The sequence below is a fragment of the Phyllobates terribilis genome, unplaced genomic scaffold (assembly GCF_046119375.1).
Source record: "Phyllobates terribilis strain yellow unplaced genomic scaffold, ASM4611937v1 Scaffold_9__5_contigs__length_417890890, whole genome shotgun sequence".
In the NCBI taxonomy this organism is placed as follows: domain Eukaryota; kingdom Metazoa; phylum Chordata; class Amphibia; order Anura; family Dendrobatidae; genus Phyllobates; species Phyllobates terribilis.
Genome location: NW_027362769.1, coordinates 368,155,278 through 368,176,525, shown reverse-complemented (window position 1 = coordinate 368,176,525; position 21,248 = coordinate 368,155,278). Strand labels below are relative to the sequence as shown.

At 40.6% G+C, this 21,248-nt stretch overlaps 1 protein-coding gene across 1 annotated transcript in view; it reads left to right on the top strand.

Moving 5' to 3' along the window:
* Positions 1-2,631: 2,631 nt before the first annotated feature.
* Positions 2,632-21,248, top strand: part of NTN3 (netrin 3) — a 71,615-nt gene continuing 52,998 nt past the window's right edge. Inside the window, exons 1-2 of the mRNA XM_073648212.1 lie at positions 2,632-3,176; positions 19,855-20,825. Of these exons, the coding sequence (XP_073504313.1) occupies positions 19,877-20,825 (949 nt within the window). The 5' untranslated portion in view covers positions 2,632-3,176; positions 19,855-19,876. The remainder of the gene's footprint in view (positions 3,177-19,854; positions 20,826-21,248) is intronic.

Sequence of the window (21,248 nt, the reverse complement as noted above, 5' to 3'; positions counted from 1 at the left end):
TTACACGGGACAATGTGTTATTGTGAATGATGATTTTTAGGTAAACTTAAAAATCATTGAACCCGACAAACGAGCCTTGCTGAGTGATTGGATTATTGGATGATTGGATTGTCGGGTGATTGGAAGCAAGTTTACACTGCCCAATGATTGGGAAATACGCATGCCTAGCAAAGCTTGTTCCCCAAAATCAGGCAGGGTAAATGCACCTTTACAATGACTTTTGCAAAAAAAAAAGACCATTAAAAGATTTAAAGGTGTAAGTAACTGAAATCAATTAACCAGCTACCAGCATTTACGCCTTCGTAAAATAAATCAACAGCGGGGGGGGGGTTAACTTGTGTTCGGAGAAAGCATTTGGCCTTGGATATAGATTTATATAGCACTTTACTACTCTACATTAGGAAATATATTTTTAGCTGCAGGATCAATAATGGCATTCATTCACAGACGTCTGTACAAAGTGAGATAGTGGCCATAAAATGGTAACATCCTTGTAATTGAAAATCCAAAGTTTTCTCTTCTCGTAGACTGGATACACTCGGTCACTGGAGAACGGTGCTCGGTTAGACAGTCACTGAAAGTCAAGAGAGCGCCCGAAAGTCATCAGGACTTGTGATAGTTGACCATAATGCGTCAGCTCAGTCGTGTTGACATCTGGGTAGAGATGAGCTGCTAACCCAACACATATATGGATGTCAAAGTGGATTTCTTCTCATGCTCTGTACAACCGCCATGTAGTAAGGAGTCGTAATGCGTGACCCTTAGGCTTCTACGTGGCCTTTCTGTACCTTCGGATGTCTCATATTTTATCTAAAGTTTTTCATTTGGATTTCGTATGAATCCTACCAATGAGAAATCCTAACGTGCTCCATTGGATGCCTTAAGCTTAAGAAACGGGAGGCATAATTTGGTAATATAACACTGTACGGAGTGACAAATGGAGACCACATGGGGTCATATATTGTCTTTTTAGTTAGGATTTATTCCTACTGTGGGTAAAGCTTAATTGGATCAAGACTTTGCAACTTGACCTGTGTGGGGTATGGGAGTGACGACAAGACTCAACACATTTTAGGTTTAGGCTGAGTTCACATCGGTATTGAAGTCTCCATCGCAGATTATACAGAATTTACCGGACACAAAGCGTTTTTTTTTTTTTTTGCCCAGTGAAATGTCAGACACCATGATGAAAACCTAAAACGCGTTAGTTACATATCTTCCAATGACAGTTTATGTGCACAGAACGATCTATTACCAATCGTTCTGTGCGCATAGGAATCACAGTCGGCCTGTCTAACCAGACTACTAAATGGTGACCCCCAGAAAAACAATTGATATCAGAGAGGCCAAAAAGGCTACTCTGCCTTGGCAAGGGTAAATACAATGACTGCAAAGTGATAGCACAATACTTCACATGATAAATGCTCAATGTGGCAGCCTCTTAAAGGTGTATGACCACCGTAGCCAGCAATCAGCTATCCACTGGTGAGGATGGAAATAACAGTGGACTGCAATGGACTCCCCATGTGAAGCTCATGGGGAATGCTGGTTTTCATTGAAGGGACCAAACCCAGAAGACTTATTTACAAGGCAGTACTCCATGGGGAAAAATATATACAAAGTAGCTTGTATCAGCCAAACCAGTGGCTTATCTGTAGACTGTACTGTTTCGGGGTGCTTACCCCTCATCAGCACAGAACGCCGGCCAAACCTGCCAATATCAACAGGTTTGAATAATAGTCTAATGAGTTTGGGGTCCCTGACAGCTTACTGATGGGGAAATAAGAATCTGGCATGTCTGATTATGGACTGCCAGTCATTTTTTTTTCCGTACAGATAAGGTGCTGCCAGGGGAGTCTGACAGCGGCTCTCTCATAGAAAACACAGGAGCTCTTGGCAGAGAACGGGACAAGTTACCTGACAAACAAATAATCGTCCGAATGTTATCAAAGTGTTCCCTCATGCATATTGATTGAAAATTTGGCCTATTAATAATTGTCTACCGATCAGTCCACGGCCCAAAATACATTACAGACCAGATCCGACAATATTAGCTTTTTTTTTCAGCCAGTTCTGACCTGGAAAAATCTAAAGTGCCAACCAGTGTTTTCAATGATTACAAATGTTCGTCAGTTGAAATGAATGATTGCTCACCGAACCAACCATTGATTGATATGGTTGGAATTTACTTTCATCTAATGTGTTTGTGCTTAGGCATCTCATTCAGCCAACCAGTACCTTGCTCTGTACTGATGAGGGGCCAAAACCCTGGAACAGTGCTGTCTTCAGATTCAGATGGGTCTCTGGTTTGGCTGATATGAGCTACTTGGCATATCCCATGTGAAGAAAAGCTTTGCCATTCCTCTGCCCATACTAGATATATTTTTGCCTTAGACAGTGGGAGTTATCTCACCTACAGTATATTAGGCATATTGCAAAAAACTATTCTGCTATATCCTAAATGACGGCTGATGCAAAGTGACGTCAAATACCAGAGACGGCAAGAACAGACTGCAGCAAATAAGGGGAAAAAAAAAGAAAAAAAATCACAATGCAGCAATGAAATAAAATAGAATGGAAAATCTGGAATTCCCGTCGCTCCGTAATGACTTCATTCTGGTGTTGTGTCCTCATCACTTGCTCTCTCTCCATCAGTAGTGTCTGAGACACACGCACACACACATTACTTGCTGGGACCCCCCTCCTTTCACACCGGAGAGCCTCGGAAGGAGTGATACTTAGAAGTGGGAGGGGGAGAAATAGCCAAAGCAAAGTGTATTGCCTTGAAGTGGTAGAGGAGAGGAAGCACACTGCTTCAGTATGTAGCACATCTCAGCCGGCTCTCCACAGCACAGCATCAACCACCAGACAGATCCTCTCATACCTTAAGGACATTCCTGAAACTTCATCATCATCATTCCTCATTTTTCATCCTCTTTTTCTTTTTTTTCCCCCATTTTTTTATTCACTCCCCCATTCCCAAATCTTTTCTCCTCATTTGGAGGATGCAATCTTACTGGGAGAAATTCAGCTTGTGGAGTCCTGTAAGAACCTTGTATTTTCGTGACATTTGCTAGAAATCGGTAATGGAAATGGTCAGTGCGATAATGAGCGGATACTAACCCCAGATCGGAACAGAAGATTTGTGTCTGGAATATTCCCGCTGTCTCGAAATTGTAAGTTCCTAATTGCCATCCAATATTACTTAGACTATAAGATCCAGGGAAATTATCATCAGTATTACATTCATATGTAGCTTTTTTGTTATTTTTGTATTTTTATGTTGTTTTGTTGTTTTTTTTTTGTTGTTGTTTCGTTTTTATATTAAGACCCAAGAGAAACTGCTGCTTTCCTCATTACACTTGCAGAATTCTTATCATTCTTCTCCAACAAGTGTTGCTGGACGTTTTATCTCATAATTTACGTTAAATCACTTGGAATTGTATATAATATTTTTTTTTCTTGGGCTGTGAGCCAAGATCTTCCGTAATGAATGGTGTCTAGAGATGGGATCTTATTGTCACGCAATATCTACTGGGGAATCCAAAGAGGAGACCTGAGATCTAACAATCGTGTTCTGTCTATTATCCATCTATCCCATATCTATCTATCTATCTATCTATCTATCTATCTATCTATTATCCATCTATCTATTATCCATCTATCCCATATCTATCTATTATCCATCTATCCCATATCTATCTATTATCCATCTATCTATTATCCATCTATCCCATATCTATCTATTATCCATCTATTATCCATGTATCTTATCTATCTATTTATCTCTCTATCCATCCATCCATCTATCTAATATCTATCTATTATTTATCTATCTAGCTCATATCTATCTGCTTGGGCTCTGCCATTTGTATTAGAAAATGAAATTAGTGTTTGGTGCTAATTTTATTAATTATTATGATAATAAAATTTCAGCTGTATTTCCTCCTATTAAGATGATCATTTAGAATTGATGACGTATCTGTAAATTTGCGTAAATATTGAAATACGTGTTAGACCCAAATTGTGAAGCGAAAATGAAATTGCTGTGTAGTTTTTAGGAGACTGGAGAATATTTCTAAGGATGGAGAACATTTTTTACAGCTTAAAAAGTTCAATTGCACATAGATATATAAGTAGATATATAGATAGATATATAGAAAGATAGATAGATATATGGATAGATAGATATATGGATAGATAGAAATATGGATAGATAGAAAGATAGATAGATAGAGAGATAGATAGATAGAGAGATAGATAGATAGATATGGGATAGATAGATAGATAGATAGATAGACCGATAGATAGATACATACATAGATAGATGATAGATAGATGATAGATAGATAGATAGATAGATAGATAGATAGACCGATAGATAGATACATACATAGATAGATGATAGATAGATGATAGATAGATAGATAGATAGATAGATAGATAGATAGAAAATAGAAAAAACAGAAACAGGTAATTACCAGACCTTGTATATATATTTAAAGAAAATGGAAGCAGCACACCATTTAAAAAAAAGTGAAAAAGTTACTTTTTAATGACCCATACCAGCGATGTTTTGGCTCTAGAGGTGAGCCTTTCTCAAGCATTAATTGTTTTCAGCCCAGCTAATTAAAAGCAAATATAAGCACCTGCAATAACCACACACACCTGAACGTTTACAAAACCTCGAACGCAAAGATCTAATGCTCTTGTGCAAAAAAAAAAAAAATATTGAAAAAAAAAAAGAAAGTTTACTGCATATTAATATTAATACGACCTACACACGATAAAATCTTCTCTATTGATTAAATGGCAATTTTGCTTTTTGGCTTGTTATGTGTGTACGCTGCTTGTCATTTTCCATTTACTCCAGAGCAGCTGAAATACTACTGTGCCTCCTGCAGCACCTGTCCCACGTCTATTTTACAGGCCTTGGTTTGGGCATTTTACTGTGGCTGGTGCTGCCACTTTTCCTTTTTTTTTTTTTTTTATTAAGGATTATTATACTGTTATGGTATTTTTGTAGTAGTATTTTCTAGTTATCTATCTATCTATCTATCTAGTCGTCTATGTATTTATCTATCTATCCAGATATAACCCTCTGCCTCAGATCCATCCAACGTTCATTTAAGACATTTTTTTAGAACATATATTGAGGAATTTTCAAGAATTTTAGCCGCGTAATAAAACCGTTATACAATGTCGGCTACAATCTCCTGTATGCACACACATATGCATCCGCATAGATCCACGCAGTACGGATTTGCGTCCATGGTCCCTTTTGTGACCCTAATTTTATGAGATTTTTTGCTTCGCGTCCTTCCCCAGCCGGCGGGAACACCTGTTCGAGTGCGCGACTTTCCATGCCCCCTGCTGACCACTGCATTATTAACCTATTGTGATGCTGCTTACATCTTCACGTGGCCACATAAATGCTGTGTGAACACGTCTCCAGTGTTCTCCAGGCTGCCCAGTACGCCCAGTACACACCAGTGTGCGCCGCTGACATGGACTGAGCTGTGATTGACGCTGATGGTCCGCATCCATAGGTGAATATTCTGAGCAGCGCTTGCAGTTGTGCTATACGTTGTGCGGACAAAGGCTTTCCCATCATCTACACACAGAAATACCATTCTTGAGACAGGAGGTACAGAGCTAAAGGAATGGAAAGTGTCCACCGGGGGGAGCTGTTTCCTAGCCGCAGCTTCTCCTCCTATTTTCCGAGCGGAGCATTATGCCTCATGCAGCAGGACGGGTCAGGTAGATAACTTTTTGAGATTTTGGAATAACTTTTTTTTTGCTTCCTTATTACTGTCATAATATTTCGGAAAGTGCTCTACATCTCTACATCAAAGGACCTGTGTGGTGAGGACGACACACGCTCATTAGTACTAAACCCGAAGACTCGCAGTAAATTACGGCACAGCGGATATTTATACAATTTAGTATAAACCCAATTAATAAGGACGGATAAACTCACTTGATTGACATTAACAGCTTTTTGCATGTGTAGAAAGTACAATATTCGGGACAGGAGAGGAAGCAAAACCTTTGATAGAAGCTGATATGAGTCTGATCGCTTTGTAAATGAGCGCCGCAATTATACGGTCCCGTCCAAGTATTTTTTGTCACCAGTAAGATGGAATGACTGAATGTCCGGCTATAGACGCTGTCAAAGTTTCGAGAATTGGTTGCCAGAAAAAGAAAGTTGGCTTTAATGGCAATTAGATTGTTATGGGGAAGGGACCCCCCCAGTGTGTGTTGCGCGTCTTATGGCCAAAAAAAAATTACTAAAAATTAATAAAGGGGCTGTCTAGTGCCGCTGACTTCCGCATTGGGAGGTGAGTGACGCTTGTCACGTCTGCACATATCTCCGTAGAATCGGCAGGTGTCATGCGCCTCTCGTAATGAGTATGACGGACCTGCTGATCATATACGCGTCCTGGAAAGTATGTGCAGACACAGGGTCAACGACGCCACTCACTTCCAGATGCAAAAGTTTTACCTGCTGCATGTGTGGGGCTGGTCGCCAGGATCCAGAGCACTAAAACACACTGTAATATCAGAACTAGGCCCCTGTATGTCCCTATGTCTGGTTATATGGGCATTTTAAAGGGAATCTGTCAGCAGGTAATCTCAGAGCAACATGATGTAAGGGCTGAGACGCTGATTCCAGCGGTGTCACTTGCAGCTCTGCTTGCTGTCATTTTGATACAATCACAGTTTTCTCTGCTGCAGATCTAGCAGAGCTCAGAATGCTGATCTCTGTATAGCCCCGCCCACACCACTGATTGGCTGCTTTCTGTACAATGAGTGGTGGGGGCGTGGCTGGACCAGGAGGCAGGAGACACTTAGTCCTGTCGTGATAATCTTCTGCTGATAAAACACTGATTTTATTGATACAGCAACACACAGCCTAGTAAGTGACACATCGCTGGAATTAGAGGATATTGGAAAGTTAGAAATCCATCACCCTAATAATGAGAGGTTAGAAAAATTGCTTTAGTTTAGCTTAGAAAACAGACAATTCCGAGGCGATCTCACTTACGCGTATAAGTACATGTGTGTTACATAAATGATTCCTTCCAATTAATGGCATTATATAAGCAAGTAAAATCTTCCAAAGTTCGGGAGACATCTAAAGGAAATGTGATTCCTGCAGCTAGATAGGAAAGGGTTCTTTACAGTTAGAGTAGCCAGACTGTGTATATCAGCATTTAAAAGAGGGCTGGATGCTTTCTCACAACAAATGGTGGAGAAAGGTTGGACTTGATGGACCTGTGTCTTTTTTAAACTTATGTAAAAATGAAAAATCTGGGTGGCATTTAAATCCCAGTCTTCTGACCGGCTGTCCCCATGCTACTATTACTAATAGTTTCTCCATTACTGCACTTCCCACCTAAGGTTTCCCAGGCTGTTTCTCTAAGGTTTTGAAAAATCTGTTCTATTCTCATATGTGTATCTGATTAAGGTTGAGCTGCAATACCAGACACAACCAAAAGACAGGAGTGGCGCTGTTTCAGGAGAAAAAAAAAGGAAAAGCAGATTCTTTTTATTAATCTCATATCATGGAAATTAAAACAGAAAACCTTCTAAATCAATACAAGGCATTACTCTGAATATTCAGACCTCAAATTGTCCTTTGGCATTTTGGAAGCAGGGGTTACTCCTTGCTAGAGGCAATTGATGAAGACCTACACGTTTTGGCATAGGTCATATTCCAGGTTTTGAGTCAACGACTGGTGACCCACTCTTAAAAGTTTAAAGGAAAGTTTCATGGCGGCCTACCTGAAGTTCCGGAAATGTTTGGATTGGGCTCTTTGGGTGCAGATGTTTGAGGAGGGAAACCTGGACCCCATCTCATTAAGGAGCACATGCACCGGTGGGGTCAGGAGCACGACATTCTGCCCTGCAAGAACAGAATTAACAATTGATCTCAGAAAAAATAAATAAATTACTTACAACACTGACAGTCCTGAGAAATCCACCTAAATAGTCAATGTAAAAAACTTCTAAATGAGGCACAAACCCGGGAGCGGTTAATAGCGAAACATACAACTTTTACTATAGAAAACACATAACATTTTTTAAAGGGAAATTTAAAAAAAATTACAATAAATTGTGGATCCCCACTGATTGTGTGAACAGACCCAAGTCTGCAACTTTTATGCATGTGATACAATTCTATATACTGTTCCGAAAGGTTGAATTATGTGCAGATCGGAACACACACCGAGAATGTTTGTAGTAACCATAAAGACACACTGCTCTGAACAGGAGCTGTATACACAAAACGGTAGAGGATTTTTTTTTCTCTCTTTAATCAGCGTAAAAAGCTTCATGAAAATCAGAAAAAAAAAACTAGCTTTTACTCATGTAGATGGAGAACCACTGTATTATTCATACCCTAAAATACTAATTTTTTAGCAACGCTTTCAAGTATATACTAGAAATCTAATCTGGATTTGCAAAAACTAACAAACCCCTCAGGTCTAAGGTTAAAGGGGATCTGGAATCAGGTTTTTGCCACCTAATCTGAGAGCAGCATAATGTAGAGACAGAGACGCTGATTCCAGCGATGTATCACTTACTGGGCTGCTTGCTGTAGTTTTGATAAAATCAGTAGGAGGTTTTCACTGGAGGATCAGGTAGTCCAACACTGCTCTCAGCACGGATTGGTAGCTTCCTGGCTCTGCACAGTGTACACAGAAAGCAACCAACCAGTGGTGTGGGCGGAGTTATACAGAGCTCAACATTTAGAGCTCTGCAGTAAATAAAACAGTGATTCCATCAAAATGACAACAAGCAGCCCAGTAAGTGACACATTGCTGAAATCAGGGTCTCTGCCCCTACATTATGCTGCCCTCAGATGGAGTAGCAAAAAACGGGTAATAGAATCCCTTTAAGGGTATGTTCACATGGATTTTACATATTAAACAAAATCCATGCTTAAAAAACGAAGACCCCGATTCACAAAATGTTTTTTTAAGCCATTTTTCGGTCTCGTCTTTCTATTTTTGAAGGTGGAGTTTAAGCAAAATTCATCAAAATGGCACAGAATGAAAAAAGCTTTTTTTTTTGCTTTCGACCTGTTTTATAGTAAAATGTTGTACCGTATTTCCAATAAGCTTTAAAATGTCACATGTTATACTTCAAGTGCACATCAAAAATTAGACGGGTGTTGTACTCCACTGGGATACTTGAGAATCACTGCACCATAGCGAGATTCAGAAAAGTTGCAAATGATGAATTAGCCGAAAAGATGTGGATAATGAAAACTACGCCCACACGGTTAAGGAAATCCCAAAAATGATGAGGAATTAAAAATATATATATATATATATATATATATATATATATATATATATATATATATATAATGAATGATGAATGAAACAAGGGAAAAATTGCATCACAATCCATAATGTATTTGGCAGAAAAATAGAAATGGCTAAAAATAAAACTCCAAAAAAAAGGTGCAAAAAAAATGATGGCTCTCTTCTTTTCTTATGTGTTTTTTTTCTCTTTTAGCGCGTTTTTTGTGTATGGGAAGTATTTTCTGCTTAAATTGATTCAGTAGTCCCATTTTGAGCATTTTTTCCACATAGAAACTCAAGAACTGTCATGTTGCTTCTTGTGAACTTTAGGATTGATTTCACATTGAAATAAGCAGGATGCATATTCAAAAAGTATTTGAATTTTTTTTTTCCATATGGATCTTGTAGCAGAATCGGCTCCAAAATTAAATGTATGTACACTGTGACTGCACCAGCAGAATAGTGAGCGCTGCTCTGGGGTGTAATAAAGGATGTAACTCAGGATCAGTACAGGATCAGTAATGTAATGTATGTACACAGTGACTGCACCAGCAGAATAGTGAGTGCAGCTCTGGAGTATAATACAGGATGTAACTCAGGATCAGTAATGTAATGTATGTACAGAGTGACTGCACCAGCAGAATAATGAGTGCAGCTCTGGAGTATAATACAGGATGTAACTCAGGATCAGTGCAGGATCAGTAATGTAATGTATGTACACAGTGACTGCACCAGCAGAATAGTGAGGGCAGCTCTGGAGTATAATACAGGATGTAACTCAGGATCAGTAATGTAATGTATGTACACAGTGACCCCACCAGCAGAATAGTGAGTGCAGCTCTGGAGTATAATACAGGATGTAACTCAGGATCAGTACAGGATCAGTAATGTAATGTATGTACACCGTGACTGCACCAGCAGAATAGTGAGTGCAGCTCTGGGGTATAATACAGGATGTAACTCAGGATCAGTATTTAAAGTATTAAAGTATTTTCACTTGATTTTCACCAGGTGAAAAGTGGGCAATTTTTGTTCCTTCTGTTTCCCCAAGGTTTTTTTTTTTAATTTTAAACCTTCCATGCGGTTCCTATATAGGCCTTTTTATATACCGTAGTCCAAATTGTATGGCTCACAATATTCCTTGTGGGTGTGTCTTTAGCCTGCTCTGCATAATTCCTCTTTTAGTACTTCACCTTTGGTAAAAGCCATAAAAATTACCACTAAATAAAAAGGACCATATCTCAGAAACCGTATGGCGATTTAAAAAAACCCAAAAAAACTGGAATACTGAAATGAAAAGCAGTAATAAAAAATTGTACATTTTTTACTTAATGACAGATTCTCTTTAACTTTTAAAGGGGTTATCCAGTCTTAGAAGTTTGCCGAATAGGGACAGTGCACATTGTCACGACTCCCATTTTCCCCATGCAGGTGGATGGTCAAGTGACTGCATCAATGCAATTTCCATACTTTTGGTCACATGTCGACTAGTCTCATCTGACTTCTCTCAATAGAAGAGAATTAGGAGAAGTGCAGAAGTCTAGTCGGCACGTGACCGCAATTATGCAAATCTGATACATGCGGTCAAGGGGAGTTGTGACAGTGTGCACATCGCATACTTACACTATTCGACATTCTGTAGTCACATACAGTGACAGCAGACTGCCCCTCTGAGACCGGACATCCGTTTCAATGTAGATAATTAAAAAAGAACAGTAAACTACTATTCAAATTGAAATGATACTTTTTGTAACTTGCACTCATTATACTGCACACTGACTGCAATAAACAAACTAGCAGTCTAGTAGTCACAATTCCCTGCACAGAGCGACTGTCTCCACCTGCACTTGTGGAAAAGCCATATGTCAGCTCCATTCCTGGCATTTGCTGGAATGAGCCAACATAGCAGAGCGATAATGGGAACTCGGACTTTACTCTGGTGTCTTTCTATCAAAAACGGCAAAAAAGGATTTTGGAACTTTACTGCAGCAATGAAACTTAAGTTTACAGTGTCTGTAGGTTCACTTACATTTTTATGTGGTGGTCTGCATTAAAACAAATTTAGGGGTACGGGCCAGACAGATGTTTTTGTGACAAAGCAACAACCTACATACAACTGACACAATGTAGAGGTACGGCGCTTCGTTTTGGGCTTTGTAAATTTATGGAATAGTGTTAAAGCTCCTGCAATCTAGCAGGAGCAGGTCTGGTCGCCAACTGTTTAACACAGCCGCAGATTCTGGGGAGAAGACAGAAGCGGTTTATCACCGTTCCTGTCTTCTCTTTTGCCAGCTACATAGCACTCAGTGAGCATTATGTAGTGAGCAGAAGCATCAGCAGCGCCCATCCTTCTGCAGAACCTGGCAGTCATATAATAGCAAGGTCTCTCCCTGGTGTAACAGAGCTGCAGGGTCCTAGCAGATCAAAATCAGCTCTGCCTGTACCTTCCATCACTGTTTTATAACTGTTTTCCCCTGTAACTGGGGCACCTGTATGTCAAAAGAAAAAAAAAAAAGATCCCTAGAGATCTTTCATGATCCCTGGAGGGACAAATTATCTAAAAAAATTTTTTAGAAGTATAAAGCATTTGAAAAAAAAAGTAACAAAATAAGTCAGCACTATAAAAATTTCTGAAAAAAAATCAGATTTTGTTCATGTAACTATTTCTATAACAACGAAATCACCTGGATAATTAATTTAATAGGTTATTTAGGTTATTTGGTGTGAAACCTGGATAGTAAAAAATATAAACAAAAAAAAGGCAAAAATTGCTTTTTTATTCTCTATTTGAATGGCAAAAAATACAGTACTGTGCAAAGTTTTAGGCAAATTTGGAAAAAATGCTGGAAAGTAAGAATGTCCCACTAGTTACTGACAGTTCTGAGCTGATGGCACTGCTGGACATTTTCCAATTTCCAAGGGAAGCAAGTATGATGTCTTTCATCTGTTGCACTAAGATGCTTGGGCAGATAGCTGCGTCTACGATCCTCTATGTTGCCCATTTCTTGGTGCTTCTTCAAAAGAGCTTCAACAGCACATCTTGAAACTCCAGTCAGCTTTAAAATCTTTGCCTGGGAGAGACCTTGCTGATGTAGTATAACTACCTTGTGTCTTGTTTCTGTGCTAAATCTTGCCATGGTGGATAACCTATGACATGGAATTGTCTTCCACAACCTCACTTTTATAGCAAAGCTGGTCTGTTCCTCATCCAGTTTTAAGCCTCCAACACAGTTGTTTCTGTTTCAGTTGATGACTGTGTTTCATTGTACATATGAAAAGAATGATTATTATCACCTGTTGGGTATAATTAGTTACTTATACATCCAACTATAATCCTACAAGATTCCTGACTTTGTGGAAGTGTCCCTCGAGGAATTAATGCTGTTCTGGCGGCAAAGTGTGGTCACACCAAATATTGATTTATTTTTTGCTTTATCTTTTTGTCCATTCACTTTGCATTTTGTTAATTAATATTTTTTTAAAGCATTCATATTTTGCAGCATTTTTTCCACACTTGTCTAAAACGCTTGCACAGTACTGTATATAAGTTACACAGTAATTATATATATGTACCCCAAAACAGTCCTAAAATAATAATACAGTTTGCCCCGCATAAAAAGGCCTCATGCAACCACGAGCAAAAAAATGGAACAAGTATGGCTACTAAAAAGAGGAGAGGCAAAAATGAAGGGAAAAAAATGTTTTGTCATTAAGGCACTTTTATGCCTGATCACTATGGAGTTAAAGGGGTTGTCCAGGATTATTAGAAACTTAGGTAGGATCCGGAAATGTTGAAAAATAATAAAAATAACCTACTGTATACCGATCTGTTAAATCCCAGGCCTCTCCAGAGCCGTCACCCTGGTGGTCTCTACTGGTCCTGCAGCGATCACGTCATGTATATCATTTATGTAACAGCTGCAGCCAATCACATATGCCGCATGTTCCAGAATTGCTGCTGAGGCCAATGATTGGCTACAGAGTGTATGATACACGTGATGTCATCACTGCAGGACCAGTGGTGACCACTAGAGCAGCCGCTGGGATAGTGGGGAATTTAATAGGGTATTTTTTGGTAATTTTACAACATTTGAAATGGACAACACATGGATGCAACACGAATGCCAACTTTGTTCTGTCCATTTGAAACGTGGACCCTATCATAACAATTGGTGAGTTTGACCGGCAATTCGGACCAAACTTGGACACGTTTATGGTTTTTGTTCACTGATCTACAAAAAAAGGAAACATGTGGAAAGGCCCATAGATTATAATGGCTATGTATTCTCTCTGCAAAAAAAACGAAACGATAGAGCACGTATGTAAATATTGGAAGTGTGAATGGAGCCCAAGGAAATTTCTTTAGCTAGATAGTATTTTGATCGGCATTATTTATGCTGTGTATTTGGTGAGTAAATTACTCAGCGTTTTACAGCATAGCAATGAAATTTCTGAAATCTCTTGCACACGCTTAATCTTTTTTTCCCGTTAGTACTTTGAGCCCTGCTTCGTTTTTGCCGAGAAGACGCCTCATGTCAATTCTTTCAGCGCTTTTCACCCATTTATTTGAATGCAAGTAAAAATGCTGCAAAAAATGTACTAGGTATAGGCGACGCTGTGTGCACCCCCGATAATAAAACATGCACTAACATCAGCCTGGATGGTAGTTCGGTGTTACATGGATGGTGATGTGGGTGGATTTACCTACTGCTAACTACACCGCCACCCTGGCACTAACACTTGCAGAGTGTATCCCGCGTCTCCCTCCCCCTCTCATTTCCAATCCCTTAGTCTTTGAGAATTCCCCTTCTCAACTGTCTGTGCATCAAAAAAGAAACACATCACTTCAAAACTAAGCCCTCATCTCCTGCCCCTCCTGCTAATTACAGATGCAGAAGGCACATAATTCCCAATTGTACCCCTATAAACACAAGACGGAAGGGTCTGTGCGAGCTCCCGTGGAAGACTGATCCTTGGATTTCAAACCACAAAGAGGAGGAGGGAGTCGAGGCAGAGAGAGAAATCTATATACTGTTCAGGACAATGGATCTCTGTGGAGGAGTTAGGATCCTGGAGATTCCAGGAGAGCCAGGGAGCTGCTCTTTTGACCTTCCTGCCCTACAGCAGGTGCACAAGTAGCTGTCCCTTTATGTTAGCAGAATGCCGTCATTGCCGGACAGAATTACCATTTCTCGCCCCGTACCTGAATTTCTGGGGCCTCCTCCAATACTCTCTCATTCAGATAATATTGTAAATGGTCTGACGGCACTTATTATACAAGACGCGGAGAGCCGAATATTAGGCAAGACCCATAACGTTGTCAATGTCACCATAAGGCCTACGTCTATCTGCATCACATTCACATGCAAATTATATAAGTAATTACATCAATTATAGGAGGCTTTTCACCTGTTCAATGTTGGGGCCTTAAAGAGGTTGTCTGCTTTGGGCAATTACTTTTTGTTAGAAGAAGCTGATTAGCAGGGTGTCCTGCTACTGAAATCCTAAGCAATCAGCTGCAAGCTATGGGAGAAGCTGGTGCTTAGTTCTTCTGCAGTGCCTCCGCAGGACAAATTGAGTATTACATGAGATCCACAGAAATCAGACATTACTGACACATCCAGGGTTGGACTGGCCCACCAGAGAACCGGAGAATCCTCCGGAGGGCCCTGGCTTCTCCTTCAGGAGAGTTCATAGTGCAAACCTTGCAGATGCTATGGGGCTCTTGAGTGGGGGAGAAAAGTGGGCCATCAGAATCAAATCCTCTGGTGGGCCCAATGTTCTTCAGTCTGACACTGGACACATCCATAGGTTATATCATAAATATCTAATAGGTGGGGGTTCCTCCTCAGGGGGGGTTCTCTGGCCCCTATTCTGCAAGCCAAGATGATCGATGGTAGCCAAGTTATGGAAAAATCCAAACAATGAAGAGAGATATTTTTACATGTGTGACTCCTCTAGGACCTTAGAATAGAAGGGTTCTCTGGCCCTCATTCTGCAAGCCAAAATGGTCAATGGCAGCCAAGTTATACTTTCCCAGTTCTGTGACACTGTGACACACATTGCAGAGAGGGCTTCTTACACGTCATATCTTACAAGTGCCACCTCTCCATTTGGTCTCCTGTGTGTGACCAGGCTGGGTTTTTTTTTTACCTGCTTCCTCAAGAGATTGGACCCCCGTATATTATTACACATTCTGGCATTATCTCATTAAACAGTTTCTTAGTTATAATGTACGTCTTTTCGAGAAACCTGGATGAATTCCGATATACCAAGGCAAGTATATTATGTAGTGATTAAAAATAGTGGATGATAATAGATTTATCCATTAGGAGTCCGGAAATCTTATCGGACAATCTTTAAGCAAGAGGGTCATAAGTGATAAAAGGAGTAGAAACAACTTTTCTGTGGTTAGGTAAAAAGAGAAGACAAGACTCGGTCCTATTTCAACCATTCCAGATAATTAGATATTACCAAAGATGTATCAAAAGTTTATAAAAAAAAAAGAAGTCTGAAAACTTTATAAAAAATAAAGTTCTTTTCTCTGTATTGTAAAAAGAAAAAGTTGTACATAGTTGTATATGTACATATAAATCCAAAAATATGGAGGTAGCATACATGTAAAGTGAAAAACAGATGATGTTAAATAGCCCACGTGGCAACGTTTCGGTCCATTATTGCGGACCTTTCTCAAGCAAAGGTAAAGTGCATGTGCAGAGTATTTAAGCAAACTTAATCACAACAGTAATTAGCAGCAATTGTTCAAAAATTCATATTATATATGGTAAAAGTTATAATACATGGTGTTACAATAGTGTTTTTGGCAACATGCAGAGATTGCCTGTTTGTTAGGGAATCCTCACATATGTTGAGGCTGACTAACAGCCATAAATCATGCAGACGCAGGGACTCAAACTTAATATACGAGAACGCTGGAAGATACTCGGAAAGCAGCCGAGCATGCTCGACGAAAGGGTTAAAGGAGCATGCTCGCTCCTCACTACTGGCCACTTTTAACCTGGTGACAGGTCCTCTTTAAACGGTTGTCCTTGATTCGTCTTCAGGAGCGCACTGCTTCCCTACCTCCCGCCTTCCTGCATGCTCTGGGGAGCACTGCGCTCCTGAATGGTTGACAATTCAGACTAGCGACATGGTCACATTGTGCGATAATGTGCTGCAAGCAGATGCCGCTTTGCTTGTACAGTATCGGATGAGCGTAGGGAAACGCAAGCAGGCCGGACACAGCACACCAGTTACCGCATTCAATCAGCACTTGCAAACTCTATAGCAAAGCAAGCCCTGCGCTTCTTGTCTAAGAGACCGGCCACCCCTGATACACAAATTACATTCGATTCATTCTTGAGAACGGAAGGCAAATTGCAAAGTTGTTTGTTTTTACAAGCACTTGGCAATTTTACCCTTTTATGAAAGTGAGAAAACCCCCTTTAGGAACCTCTGTATGATGTTTTTATGGTGACTGTTTAAAGAACTTCTTTTTTTTTTTATGGTGGTACGTCAAAAAAAGATTGCAGTGCTCTATATTGTAGAAATTCAATGCCCAGACTGCTACTAACAGCCTTGGCCATCGGGCACTAATCAATGGTTTGGTTTAGAGGTTACCCCCAGGCCTCAGTCCAGAGCCTCTCACCTAGCCAAATCAGTTCTCATACTTTGCACTGAAGAGGAGCAATACCCCGAAACATCGTGTTTGCAAATTGAGATTCTGATTTGGCTTTTACCTTAAGTAATATTATAAGGTTCGCTAGAGTCGATAGTGACTTGTAGGATCACCGCTTCCAACAGGTGGCGCTATAGAGTTCAAGTCCTCTTCCTCTCTGAAGAGGCAATTTGCACATGGTTTGGTTTAGTCTTTCATTGGTGGGATACAGATCTGTCATTCTGCATGAACAGCTTTCCAAGTATAGCACCTAAACACAACCAAAAAAAATCCAACACGGTAACACAACCTTTCAACGGGTACCTGCCTTCGGTCGGCATCTATCATGCTAATCTGTCTATACCATGGCTTATATAGAGGTACTGCTATAACTTAGGTAAAAATGTAGCATGTGGCTAATATACTTTTCTCAGATACTGTCCACACAAGAGCTCTCAATCTTTTTTTTTTTTTTTAAGAATTCTCCATAAGAAATAGAAATAAAGTGTCGTTCAAGGTCACCGATGGTTTGTTACATGGAGTAATGTTAGAGCCTCCAGTGTGTCTTTGGTTTATAGCCAGCGCTTTTAACCACTGAGCCAGTTATTTTCTCCCTATTGTAAATGATACCTGTTTATAAGAGGTTCCTGCAGTTCTGGTGTGTATCTGTCTGTGTGGGGCTTTTAGAAATGGATCTGGGGTCTATCTGTCTTTTGGGAGATGTGATGAATAGATCTGGGGTGTTTCTGTCTTTGAGGGGCTGTTTCCAGCAGTTCTGGGGTGTATCATTCTGTAACTAGAAGTTTTGGCACAATGATCACATCATATTCCGTATATATAACTATGTTTAGTTTTGCACTGTAAGTATTTTGACTGTTATTTTTTTAATCTCTGCTGGGCAACCTTTCAACTATGTGCTCTTAAAAGAAAGAGCGAGAGACGTCTGGCGCGTTTAACCCCCTCTCTGCAAAGGGATACGTTTCCTTATACGAATAGTCCTGGCAATGCAAATGTGGAGTGCAACCCCCAAAGTGCTCCTCTGGCTTGAACCTACTAGTCTAAGTGGCAATAGTTATCAGATATCTCTTGGCCGACGTGCAATGTTTGCAAGGTCTGCTGACAATCTAATGTCTAGGGGTTGGAAAAAAATCTGTATCTGGTACTGAAGGATTCACGTGTATGGGACTTAGCTCCAATATTAGGCACGGCCCAGGAACAGGAGTGGACGACGGTGGTGTTGACTGGATTTATTGACCGTCTAGACCAGTGTTTCTTAAACTTCAGTCCTCACGTCCCCCCACAGGTCATGTTTTCAGGATTTCTCTAGTATTGCACAGGTGATGGAAGTATCATCAAGGCATCAGGGATTCTCTCACCTGTGCAATACTAGGTAAATCCTGGAAACATGACCTGTGGGGCGACGTGAGGACTGGAGTTTGGGAAACACTGGTCTAGAGTGTATTGGGGTCACCATAGGGAAGGGGAAAGAAGGGACGGCATGTTAGATTTTAGCATGCTCAATCCTAGATCCATAATGGTATATCCTTAGGATCGGACATATATGGTACTTGCTTATATAGCGCAAGCAGATTATGCAGCACTCTACAGACTGTAATTCCCTATCAGTTTGTCTTTGGGGTGGTGGAAGAAACCGGAGAACCTGGGGGAAATCCACGCAAACACGGGGAGAACCTAGAAACTCCATGCAGATGTTGTCCTTGGTGGGACTAGAATCCAAGACCCCAGCGCTGCAAGACTGCAGTGCTAACCATTGAACTGCTGTTCTGACCATTAAAATTAGAGCAGTAGAGTCCAACTTGTAGATACCCCGCCAATTAGATGTTTGGCGGAGCCGTGACACTCATCCAACTGCACGCATAGTAGAGGTCGTTATTGGTATGGCAGCAAAGTCTCATTCACTATGTCCAAACCCAAGAGCTGATCAGAGATGGTGCCAAGGCTTAGACTATCACTGATCTGACATTCATGGCCAATCTGGGGTCACCCAGAGACTTGAAATCTACTGATCCTAAAAATAAGTCATCAATATTATGATCGCCAAAAATCTCTTTACATGTATGGGGACTTTTTGGCTATCGTCAAACAACCAGCCATACACTGCTTTTCCAATACACATTTCATCTGTGACGGATAAGGTTTTCACGGAAGCAATTGTTGAGCTGTTCAGAGATACTAGATAATTGTTGAGGATTCTTCTGGTTTTAGAGGGAAGTGTCAAGTTAAAATATGAGGACAGTCTGACTCTTGTCCGATGACTCTGAATAGTTTAGATGAATCATGGTGAAGTTAGGCTTTATTCACACATTCGTCTGACTTGTCCATGTGCTGTCTGTTTTTTTCTCGGACATGACCCATAGAGTTTCATTGATCCATACACACATCCGTTTTAAAAATGGGTCAGTGAGACTCAGATCATGTCCTATTCTGATCTGATTTTGACATTTCAGTTTATGTGGGTCGGTATAAAACGGATGAAACACCAAAGACAGACTTTGTACGTCAGAGTTCCTTCCAAGTTTCGTTGTTTAAAGTCAACAGATAAAAGCTGCCACAGTGAAAGAAAAACGGATGAAACAAAAAATAAAAATCGATCCGTTCTTCTTGGATGGTAACACTCACATGGATGTGAATGCAGTCTTATTTACACATCCCTGTGTCAAGGTCCAAGCACTGACCATGATGCACGGACTGTCTGCAGGTCTACTGACCCGAACCTGACAACCTCATATATGTCTATGTCACATGGATGTATGATTGCGGCAGTACACGACCTCATTCAGTTTTGTTTTAAGTAGATGTATAGATAAAAATACAAACATTATCTGATATACTAATAAACCTTTTATTTTCTTTCTGTAGGCTGCTGTGACTTCTTCTGAAGATGCTTCATCTGTTATTCGTTCTCTCCTTTCTTCCTGTGCTGCTTCATTTGGCAGCGGCACCTTTTTCTGGACAACAGCAGCATCCACTCCCAGATCCCTGCTATGACGAGCATGGCCTTCCCCGTCGATGTGTGCCGGAGTTTGTCAACGCAGCTTTTGGAAAAGAAGTCCAAGCCTCCAGCACTTGTGGACGTCCGGCCACCCGCACTTGTGATGCTTCAGATCCGAAAAAGGCCCACCCGGCCACCCATCTAACTGACCTTAACTCAGCTGGGAACATGACATGCTGGAGATCAGAGAGTTTCCCACGTCATTCACCACAAAATGTCAGCCTAATCCTTTCACTGGGAAAGAAGTTTGAGGTGACCTATGTCAGCCTCCAATTCTGTTCTCCTCGTCCCGAGTCCGTGGCTATTTTCAAGTCTATGGATTACGGTAAGACTTGGGTTCCTTACCAGTATTATTCGTCCCAGTGCCGTCGGCTCTATGGGAAACCAAGTCGTGCTAGTGTCACCAAGCAAAACGAGCAAGAGGCACTGTGCACAGACGGGCACACAGACCTTTATCCACTCACTGGGGGACTTATTGCATTTAGCACCTTAGATGGAAGACCCTCAGCTCAAGATTTTGATAATAGTCCTGTTCTCCAGGACTGGGTGACTGCTACGGATATCCGTGTGATCTTCAGCCGTCCTCACCTCCAAGGGAACAGGGATTCTGAGTTATCGGATGACGGTCCTGGTTTCTTCTACTCAGTTGGAGAGTTTCAAGTGGGAGGCAGGTGCAAGTGCAATGGACATGCCTCTCGCTGCGGCAAAGACAAAGAGGGACGGTTAATTTGTGACTGCAAGCACAATACAGAAGGACCGGAATGTGATCGATGCAAGGCCTTTCATTATGATCGACCATGGCAGAGGGCCAATGCCCGTGAAGCCAACGAGTGCATGGGTAAGTGTCTGACGGAAATGCAAATACATTTTCCTTTTTTTCCCAAACCCTTTTGTTTTGTTTTTTCACTTTGATCCCCCATCATCTGTCTCGAATATTTGAGTTATGTAGACAGAAAACTTTAAAAGGTCAACATTTTATAAGACACGAGAAGATAAATATTGCCATGAAGGGAATAATGGATTTATGAATCATGGTTTACAATAACTCTAATTACAGATATCAAGACTACATTTCATCCACACATTCATCACTTAGAAGCCAAGTTTTGGTCCCCGAAAAAGGAATTAAATTTGTGAACATGAGTTTACAAACTACGATTTATAAACCCTCATCCCGAACATCTTTCATCCTTGGTTGCCCATACTTTAGCTCTTCTGGATTATTACCGTATAGCCAGCGTCACTTTCCAATTATTTTGTG